The sequence below is a fragment of the Rhododendron vialii genome, chromosome 3a (genome assembly GCF_030253575.1).
Source record: "Rhododendron vialii isolate Sample 1 chromosome 3a, ASM3025357v1".
NCBI lineage: Eukaryota > Viridiplantae > Streptophyta > Magnoliopsida > Ericales > Ericaceae > Rhododendron > Rhododendron vialii.
The window spans coordinates 25900608-25911039 of record NC_080559.1 but is presented as its reverse complement, the minus strand read 5'-3'; the positions used below and the strand labels follow the sequence as shown (position 1 = coordinate 25911039).

Genomic DNA, 10432 nt, shown 5'->3' with positions numbered 1-10432 from the left:
GTTTAATTAAGTTAATTAAAAGAGATTGACTTGGTAGGTGGAATGAAGGGTTAAGATGAGTTTTGACCTATTAGAACCCATACACCCAACCTCATGGGATAATTATTCCCTAAAAAAACCTTCTACGGTATTCTACATTATTCCACCTCTCCATCGCTTTCTTTTGTATCACGTAGAGAGAGAGAGAGAGAGAGAGAGAGAGAGAGAGTGAGTGAGTGATGAGAAGAAGAAGAAGAAGAAAAGGAATTGGGAAAATCTAATTGAAGGTAAACCCTATTTTATACCTAATCTATGTTTTGGGTTTTGATCAACATGTATATACCTGCATATTCTTGTAGTTTAAATCCTAATTGGTTCATAGGAGAATGGATTTTAACCTAGCAAATTCGTCCATCTTTGGGACATGTCTCAGTTAGAGTTTGAACATAATTGAATCTGTCCTGTTGTTAGCGAATTTTTCTCATAGACTTTCCGACCTTGTAATTTTCTGAAATTTTTACTGGAGATGGATATGCATGTCTAGTTTGTTGGGTAAAATTTTCAGAATTTATTTCGAAGAGGGGAAAAAGTTAAAAATCGCGCACCAAACTGCTGCTGTGAAACTCGCATTGCTGACTGCACTGACACAAGTTGGGAAAACAGTCATATCTCCTAGCTCGAGACTCGAAATCACATTCCGCTTGTTTTGCTAGAAACTAGACACGTAGAGCTTTCCAAAGACGCAACCCGTGCTCTGTGGTTTTGCCTGAGCAATAACAGAACTGCTGTTAAAGTTGACCCCAAATCTGTCTCTGCACCAGTTTTGATATTATGTTAAATTTTAATTGCGAGGCCGTAATAAGGTTACCCGAACTCCGTTTTTTATGAATGACCTGTCGATTCGAAGAGGAAGAAGTTTACTTTTCAATGGTTAAAGTGTCTTTCTTCAATTGACGATTATGTTTCGGTTACGGTCAGAACAATACATGTTGGTCATGGTCTAAGCCTTATTCTTGAGAATTCTTGTATCAAATCTCATTGAATCATCTTTTGAGCATTGAAGCACATCACCCATCATTTTTATTGCATTGGTCTCATGCAGTATCATACTAGGGTTGGAGATTAAAAAGAAGATCATATGCTAGACTTATTGATACATTTTACTTGCATTTTAACACGAGTTGGAGTATGAAATATACTAAGTTTAGTGTCATTCATATTTTAGGATCGGGGGACGAGTCTCCACCTCAAGGTTGAGAAGGAGGCGTTTCGCTTTTGTCTTTTGAATCTCTAAGGTGAGCGTGCTATTTCATTGAAGTGGCTAGCTAAAACATAAATTTATCATTTTTCTGCAAATGTTGGAAATTTTGACGATAGTGATATGGATCAAGTTGCTTGAAACATGATTTAATTTAAGAGCATGCCATAGCTGTATTGTTGGTTGGAATTGTTTTCTTCTTGATGTACACAAGAAGGGTATAAATTGTCTGTTTGCTGTACACAAACAGGGTATAAATTGTTGGAAGTACCCTGTTCACAGGGTCACGGTACCGTCATAACTCCTGGTTGCGAGGGAAGCAACCCTATGGTTTCTTGAAATATTGTGCTTATTTAATGGTTTGTGAAAAATAACTTGTTTCTTGCTAAATATGGTTAGAAGCATTACTTGATCCATGTTTGCTCGTGTAAATTGTTTTATGCTTTTTGCTTGAATGAAGTAGTAACACTCACAATCCTTCTAGGTAACTGAAGTAGAGTTTTGGTCCACGACTGGTCTGACAGGCTGTAGGAGTGGAGAGGAGGGGCGACTTGGTGTCCTTTTGGCGTATACATTTTGTAATATCAATTTTTGGAGAGTTGTCGTACCGTATGTGGATGCAACTCATCTTGTATAGTTCACTTGTAAATTTTATTTTGGAAGCCGGTTGTAATATACTTAGTCGACATTGTCTTGCGCTTATGGAACGAATTTCATTAAGGTTGATATTAAGCTTTCATTAGACTGATTATGTTAATCCTCCTAGAGCGGGTCGTTTCAAAAATAATAAGTACCTAAAACAAAAATGATACGCCCACAGCCATTGTGTTGGTTGTGCGGGTAATTCTGACGTCCAGATGTATTTGGACAATTTAAATTTTAAAAAAAAACATTGAGTTTAAAAATATTGAGTTTATCGAAATTTAAAAATATGGCATGTGAATCTTGTTTGATAGATTTCGATGAGAAATGTTGGACGATGTAAAAAAATTGAAAAACTATTTTTGTAAATACATATTATTTTTAAGTTTAAAATTTAAAATAAAAATTTAAAATAACTACTTATTTTTTTAGAAGAGAAAGTGGAACGGGGCTAGTAGCTTTTTCTTTTATCCTCGTTCTCTTGAACTTAAATCGGGGGGCTTTGTTCTTATTTGAATTTTTTCGCATTTGTTAATTTTGCGCCAAATTTTTGTGGATTATTGATTGACATTTTTTTGCTAAAAAGTTGTTATTTCTCAAATACTTGGGTAATAGTAAAAAAAAAATTTACTTTTCCAATTCCTCTCGTCGAGACGAATTAATAACCCACAAAAATTTGATGCAAAATTAACAAATGCGAAAAAAATTCAAATAAGGACAAAACTCTCAGATTTAAGTTAAGTTCAAAAGAACGGTTAAAACAGAAATTTTTATTTAAAACAAAAAAATTACTTCTAAGGATAGAAACAATGCACTTGATGCACTTAATTTCTATTAATGAGTCAGTTTTTAATTTCTCTGTATTTGGAGGTAATTAAAAACTGAGTTCATCTGGGAATTAAGTACACTGTTTCTATCGAGTGCAATTTTGTTTACCCTCCTTAAAAGAGGGTAAACATTACCCTTTCTCTCATTGGTTGAAATGATGTGGACCCCGTCACAAAGTGATGTCATGCTTACCATGTAATACACTTTTGAGTAAGCATGACATCATTTTGTAGTGGGATCCACATCATTTCAACCAATAGGAAGGAGGGTAATGTTCACCCTCTTAAGTGGAGGGTGAACAAAACTCAACTCATTTCTATCCTGGCAATGTACTGATGTTCTAATTTTCTCTTTGGGGTTGCAGATTCTGGGATTGGGGGAAAAGGCGAGGATCTCTCTCTCCGCGCGCGCGCACAAACAAACATACTCGTATACATTATAATCTCTTCAACTCCAACAGTATTTCTTGAATGTATTCCTGAACAATCTTTGGCGCATAATTAGTCTTTGTTTGTTTGGAGTCGGGATCTGAGAAGTTCCAACTGGGTTTCTTTGAAAGGGGCATTGGACCATCTTGAAGGGGATGCTAAATATAAAGCCAGTTTTGGCCCTCGCGGTGGTGCTCGTGGTCGTGGCTGTGATCTTATCATACACCCAATTACCCAAAAGCCCAGCGTGGAGGGGAGAGTGAATGGGGGAGTGGCATATCCTCAATCCACAGGACTTTTATTCAGCTCTATGACATTGGATTTGATATTTCATACTGGTACTCCTATATTTTTACTCAGGAAACAATGCTACTACCTGGATTTTCCCTCCTTTTTTCTTTTCGTGGTATGGTTTCTCTGTGTTTGGATTACGGGGGAATTGTACAATTGATCCCTAATCCTTGTTTTGTAGATAAAAATAAGCAGATGAGTTTTCTTACTCTCACACGGATAATAATACGCAAATGAAACATAAAACAAATTTCACCGACTAGCTAAATAAAGCAAATAAGTAATACTATCATGTTTGTGTCTTGCTTATTTGGTACAGGGGCGTTTTCACTAAATTAAATGGACTACAACATATGTTTCGACGGATTTCAAGACGTGTCATTCTTTTCGCATACGTCAACTAAATTACCATTCAATAAAAACGTGACTATTGCCATTAACCAGTAGTTCAGTAATATAGCGGAAATACACTTGTTTAGGCCTATAAAGCCTGAGGTTGAAGAAGTGAAATTATTTTGCATAAAGAAAAATTGTGCAGTTGCGTTCTATATGGGTTGTACTGTGCTGGTGTGTAAAGCCGTAGACAAGAAGAGGAAAAAAATCCAACTGCTTTGCCAAATTATGTACGGTGCGACAAGGAAAAAAGGCCTGCCCGTGCGGGGGGAACTAGGACAAGCCTAAGAAAGGTAACCAAAGGAGCCCTTGACAATATACGTACATTACATCTCTGCTGAACAAAAGGACCAAGTAGCTGCAGCTGGATCCATCCACACAAAGGCCCAGAGAGAACAAAGGGTAGCCCTGTGCTCCCTTGCTCAATTCTCACCGTAGGGTCTTATTCCCTACCCCTTAGATTAGGACAAAGTAAGTTTCTTGCATGTACCAAAGAAGAAGAAGAAGGGTCTCATCATCATAAAAGGTCTCATTATTCAACCAGCTGATATTGAGTAACCGAAAGTCAAGTACCCAACAAATCACTTTCTTCAGCAAACATACAAATATATCCATGGTGAACAAAGAGATCCCTTCTCTAAAAAAAGAAAGAATAAAAAGATGCCTTCATATTCATTACTCTCGTGTGCAATCCGAAATCCTGCCTACTTATATATCCAATGAACCACCATAGGATCCCCCTAATTGTGTCAACATGTTGCCATAATCTCGTCTCAGACTGTTCTATGCTGTATTCTTTGGCATATGGCTCGACGAATTCTCCAATGACGTGAACATAAAGTTCCCAGAAAATAAAGCTTCTTTTTCTGCCGATTAAAAATCAATGGTAAGACAGATGGGAAATGCTATCATTCTGATTGAAGTTCTTCCACGCAGCACAGAACTTAATATTCACCCACAAAGTAGTTATGTTGTCCCAAAGCAACATTAGACTCTGTGTAAAGGTATATGTACCTGTTAACGAGAGGCAAGTAGATTCCCTGCGAACATACCTTGACATAGCCTGCATATAAACCAAGAAGAGTCCATTAAGCTTTCCCTCAACTTCTTTTTCTCCCTTTCTTTTCGCTTTTTAATCCAAGATGTATTTCCTTACAAGGACAGTAGAGAGATTTTTCAAATGAATACAGGGAAAATTTAGAAGGAAAAAACAAAATCGATGCTTATACAACCCTCTTGAACTCAACTATTACATGTGGTCAAGTTATGAAGTTGTTACATTCCTTGTGTGTCATAAGACCCCACTTAACCAATAAGCTAAGAAACTTGATGGTCCTCCAATTTCAACTTCTGTGAACACAAAAACTCAATCTTAAACTAATTGCTAACACCTTTTCTGGGTGCCCAGTAATTTTGAGAAATGCATCCTCCAATAGCAACACCAAATACTTCTGGTTTATGGTTAGTGGTGGAAAATGGAAGAAAGACAGAAGGGCCTTTACTACAATATTATTACAATGTACCATAGAGTACAACCCCTGTAGATGCTAACGCAGCTACATGACTGATTTTTGTTACCCCACCAGAAATAGATATGCGATTAACTGCCAATGTCATTTCTTTTGAGCACCCAACACCAATGTCATTTCTTTGGAGCTACATGTGGGTGTGCTCCTATATGCATACCAACATCAACATAGATGCTATGGTCATATTTCTCATCTTATGTATCAGGACACGAGATTATCTAGTTTCACGGATTTATATTTCCCTTCAAGCTTAAGGAAATAAAACAGAGGTGAGAAGTTTGCCTGAACTGCACGTAAACCAGAATCATCTGGTATTGATGAGCCATCATCGGAGAACACATTCCTGCAGCATATACAAACATTAAAGCAGAGAGTTAAGAACCATCATGACAAAACATGGGCCAATCAAACTCAAGCGAATGCCTCACCTCCACAGCACATTTTCCAACTCCTCTTGTTTAGCTTCTGGTAGCAGGGCAGCATCATAAGCAACAATATTTCCATAAAATATCTTCTCCAAATCCTTCATCCATCTAGTCAATAGTAAGTTAACCTGCAAAAACACGAGCAATAAATGATCTCCCTACTTTGATATGGCTATTCAACCAAAATCACTGATTTAACCATCAATCTACAAAATACATTCCAGTGTGATTCCCTCATTTTGTCAGCCAGTCTACCCTTTTTATAGGCAATATTCTAAAAGTCAATTGATTCAATTTCCTCATCAATTTCCTAAATTTCATCCTGCTGCAACTAATAGCTCATTTCTGATAGGCAATACTAAACAGAGAAGTGTTAAAGTCACCAAATGGAAACAAATCACGAACCCCAGCCTTAGATACTCGCATCTCTACATCATGATTGTATAACTCGTACAAGTACTGCCCAAACTCAACACCTTCATTTCCCTCTTGTTTCAACCGGCGTAAGCAAAGCCACATGTGAAGCACGAGCAAAGAGAATGTCATTTTGAAGGTCTTCTCCAGGCTAAATACTGCAAACAAAGAGAGTGTCATTTTGAAGGTCTTCTCAATATAGTTATTGCAGACATTTTACAAAAACACGCACTCAATGCCTAGGCTCATGATTCCAGTTTCAAAGCCACATAAAATGCTGATGTTGCTTCTGAATTCTCAGCGAGAAACCTTACCTGCCACCCCTAAAAACGTTTAGTTTTCAGTAAGGAGTGACACCCGCTACTTTGACACAAAATCCAGGAGGAAGCATCAGTCAAGTTAGTAGCTTAAGTTTGAAGTACAATGCAGCACAGATGAGGTCTAGACCTGCATGCGTCAGCATCTTTCTACCATACTGGCCTTATAGAGAGGAAATGGTTGATTTTCACTTATTCTCAGTCAGAATGCTCACCTCAGTTTACGAAACTTTTTAGAAAAATGGTATGGACCTCAATATTGGCTTTTATAGATGTAAATATTGAGGACACACAAGAGCAAACCCAACCTCATATGGTATATAGCCTGCAAATTGTTTCTATCCTGTTTTTTATTGGAAAATTTTGCATAACGACACAAGAATATAAAATTCAACCATCAAACTTCTTTAGGGTAGCTTTTTCTGAGTTGTTTTATTCTCATCCAACATTTTCACCAAAATCAGGTGAATGTTTAAAAAGGGGAAATGACTACAATTCCTTTGTGTTGTGAAAAAATTACAACAGAAATACAGAAACTTGCAGGAAAGCTAGAGTTCACCACGTTAATGAGAAGAAAGATTTACTAATTGGTGAAACAAAACATGGAAAGACCAACCATTATAAATGGCAGGTTTATCAACTTGTGAAACGATGCGGCGGTAAACAACATTTGCCCCTCGAATGGACTTGCTTTGTTTACTATAAAATAGCAGCAGCTTGAAAATTATATGCCTGATGCCCTCATACTTTGGCTCTTCAACTCGTAATGGGGAATCAGCGGCCAAAGCCAATGAACGGGGTTTAGCCCAAAACATCTTATTCAAGTTTACCTGTTCCAAGTGTATAGTGTGTTAGTCAGCACAAGAAAATTTCACTAGTCAACAGCCTATTACCATCGAATAATGTACAATAGCTTTATTTATATGTTTGACAACTACTGGGTAATAGAGCACTATCAGAGAACATTGCATGACCTCAAAAACAAAACCTTCAACAAACTCATTACCAGACTATACACATCTTCTTAGTAAGGTTCAAAGCAGATTATACTCATCAGAATAGAAACAGAAACAGAGACCGCCTGAGCTCATTTGTTTGTTTAACTTTACCAATTTTACAGTAACTATCTGTTGAGACCAAAGATAATGATACAAATAACAACAGAAAAATAGCAGAGTATTCTTGGCTCGATAGAAAAACAGATGATGGATACATCTGCCACTCTACACGCCATCTTCTAGTGACCAAAATTTGATTTTAAACTTAACATACCACTATCAAACGAGGAAAGGAGAAGAAACCATAACAGTTCAAAGGAACTACAACAATTTGTTTTTCTTTTATTTAAAATTTTTTCTCATGATATCAATTCATCTTGCTGAACAAGACCAACATTTGAAATCCAAAAACAATAATGCAAGCTGAAGTAAATTACCAAAGTGTATTCAGGGATGGCTGATCCCGGTGATATCCCTGAAATCTACATTTTTCATAGTTCAGAACATTAGACATCAACATGAGAGGTGTGTGTGTTGTCATCCATCCTTCTGTTCCAAACTCCACCAATATCCATTTTACATCCTTACTCCCAGGGGAGGAGGTATCAAGAGGCCCGTGCCACCCCCCACCCACACACAATATATACACACGTGTGTATATGAATGTATGGATGTAAATTTCAAGTTTCACTTCTCAATTTCGTAACAGTGTTGCTAATGCCAAAATTTATAGCGCATAAAAGACTTGTTAGACACTATTCCACATCGCTTATCTAAGTTACTCAAGTTTGGTTAATATAATCTAGAGGCTACCCCACCTATTGTCAATTGATTTTGCATAACCCTCCAAGAAATTCTAACATGGTATTAGCGCTAAGTCTTGGGTGGCCTCACCTCACCTGGCTAAGTCTCCATCACCTGAGTCAAATCTCCTAGTCTCCTTAATTCGTGCCTCCAAGTGCATCCAGGCTGCACATAAGGGTGAGTGTTAGACTTTATCTCACATCGCTCATCCAAGCCACCCAAGTTTGGTTAATATAATTTAGAGACTACTTCACCTATTGCCAATTGGTTTTAGGTTGGAACCCTCCAAGAAATTTAACAGTGTGGAGTACAAGGCTCTGGTGCGCTAAGATTTTGGCATTAGCAAAAACAGTTCTGCCATTATCATTTTCCTTGTGTAATGTACCTAGAGAAAAGACATAAAATTCTACCCATAACTATGACATAAGGATCAAATCTACTATCACCTTACGCGTACCAAACTTTTCAATTCAGTAAGTTCACTAAACAGAACACCCCAAAGTTGAATTTCTCTATCCACAGATTCTCCCCAAAAAGAATTTGCTGGTTCTGAATGCATACCTCCGGCATATTCGCATGGCCTTTCTCACCGGAATCCACCCCTGCCGGCACCTCAGCAGTGGCAGCCACTTTCGAATACCCTCGGCCCGAGAGAGAACAGAAATCTCTCCTGATTACCACGTCCTTCTGTGGTCCAACCCTATAGAGATACGTCACGGCTCTGCTCCATCTCGAAAACATGGCGGCCTTTAACCTGTCAAATTCAAAACAACATTTCCCAAACCTCTACCACAATTAGAACTAAGCTTATGTATATGTATATTTTTACATATATTTATACATATATATGGGGGTGTAAGTACAAAGCAAAAAGAACCTGATTCGTGCTGGAGTCGGGTTGTGATTTTCCAAAGTGCGTCGTTCGTTTTTTTTACGATTGGTTGATTAGAAGGCTAAGCCCTAGAACGTAATGGTCAAGGGCGCGAGGGATGAAGAGCAGAAAAAGAGATCTAAGGGCAGAAAGTTAGGAGAGAGAAATGAATGGCAGAGGAGGAGGGAGAGTTCATTGAAGCGAGGAGAGAAAGAGAGGGTCGAGCAGAGAGCTGAGTTCATTGTAGGCTTTGGGGAGAATTTTATGTAGCGGTTCCTGCTTATTGGAGTATGGATACGTAGCTCTTTTAGCAATGTTAAAACCCTAGTGCCTCGTTATATACACAATGGTGCAAACAAGTCGAGCCGAGCTTTGTAGTGATTGAACTCGGTAATTGAGTCTAAAATTCGATCCGAGCCTAGCGATTTTACTTAACAAGCCTCTTTAAATAAGCCGAATCAGTAAAGTGTCGAGCTCAGCTCGTTTAGTAAACGAGCCTAAAACTCGAACGTTAGCTCAATTACTAAACGAGCCGAGCCTTAATGAGCAGAGCCGCGAGCAACTCAATTTGTTTGCAGTCCTACACATAATCCTTCTCTTAGCTTCCGATATCAATCCACGCTTTTCTCACGAGTTTCTTTACTAGTTTGAAACGTTTTCACTTTCTCATTTTCATTTTGGCTCTCTACAAACACGTTTTACGCTCACTTTCAATTTTCGTTCTCACGAACTTCCAGTAGTTAAAGCGCTTTTTCACTTTCTCATTTTTGCTTTATCACACAACAGTGACTTAAGAATGGAACATCGGCCACATGATTGATTCTGTGGAGTATTTTGTTTCTAATCTTTCTTGTTTCAAATCCACATGATTGATTCTGTGGAGTACTTTGTTTCTAATCTTTCTTGTTTCAAAAAAATTTGTCCATTCTGATTCTTTTCAATTTTGGTGGCATCTCACAGACTTGAATAGCTTTTGTCTTCCACATTGATGAGAGAACTGGAGAAAAATGCTATGGAAGGACTTCTAATATGTTGAAAAGAAGTAAATGAAGTGAAATGAAAGCGCTTTTTTTTTTTGGTAAGTACAACATGCTCGACCGAACAAGAACCGCATCCCAAAGACCCCTGACAATCGGCCGATGAATAACAAATACGCCCCTGATTCACCATCAGTCAATCAAATGCAATACTGATTCACGATAAACATCCTACGCCTTATAGTTATCGTATTTCCCGGTATAGTACTAAAAACCAA

The 10432-nt window shown here is 37.9% G+C and overlaps 1 protein-coding gene and 1 long non-coding RNA gene across 4 annotated transcripts; one reads left to right on the top strand and one right to left on the bottom strand.

Moving 5' to 3' along the window:
* The first annotated feature begins 248 nt into the window (after window positions 1-248).
* On the top strand, window positions 249-1996 carry LOC131320734 (uncharacterized). Its single transcript, XR_009198331.1, has 2 exons — window positions 249-1274; window positions 1722-1996. It is a non-coding gene; the product is annotated as an uncharacterized LOC131320734 (long non-coding RNA).
* Window positions 1997-4333: 2337 nt separating this feature from the next.
* Window positions 4334-9492, bottom strand: LOC131320733 (uncharacterized). 3 transcript variants are annotated; one of them, XM_058351556.1, is made up of 8 exons: window positions 9184-9492; window positions 8868-9060; window positions 7121-7334; window positions 6179-6345; window positions 5777-5901; window positions 5631-5691; window positions 4834-4882; window positions 4334-4685 (listed from the first exon to the last, which is right to left on the bottom strand). In XM_058351556.1, the coding sequence occupies exons 2-8, from the start codon at window positions 9045-9047 to the stop codon at window positions 4603-4605; spliced, it is 879 nt and encodes a 292-aa protein (XP_058207539.1). In that variant the 5' UTR covers window positions 9048-9060; window positions 9184-9492; the 3' UTR covers window positions 4334-4602. The 3 variants fall into 3 exon arrangements, with proteins under 3 accessions (XP_058207539.1, XP_058207542.1, XP_058207541.1); XM_058351559.1 differs by lacking the exon at window positions 9184-9492 and adding an exon at window positions 8397-8471 and having other exon boundaries at window positions 8868-8973; XM_058351558.1 differs by lacking the exon at window positions 4334-4685 and having other exon boundaries at window positions 4834-4970; window positions 9184-9452.
* Between the last annotated feature and the right edge of the window lie 940 nt (window positions 9493-10432).

Excerpts from the sequence above, each read along its gene's own strand:
- LOC131320733 (XM_058351556.1), bottom strand. The coding sequence starts at position 9,047 with ATGTTTTCGAGATGGAGCAGAGCCGTGACGTATCTCTATAGGGTTGGA. Across the intron at positions 5,692-5,776 it reads TTGGAAAATGTGCTGTGGAG|GAATGTGTTCTCCGATGATG; the intron begins GTGAGGCATTCG and ends TATATGCTGCAG. Across the intron at positions 4,686-4,833 it reads TACTTGCCTCTCGTTAACAG|AAAAAGAAGCTTTATTTTCT; the intron begins GTACATATACCT and ends TTTAATCGGCAG.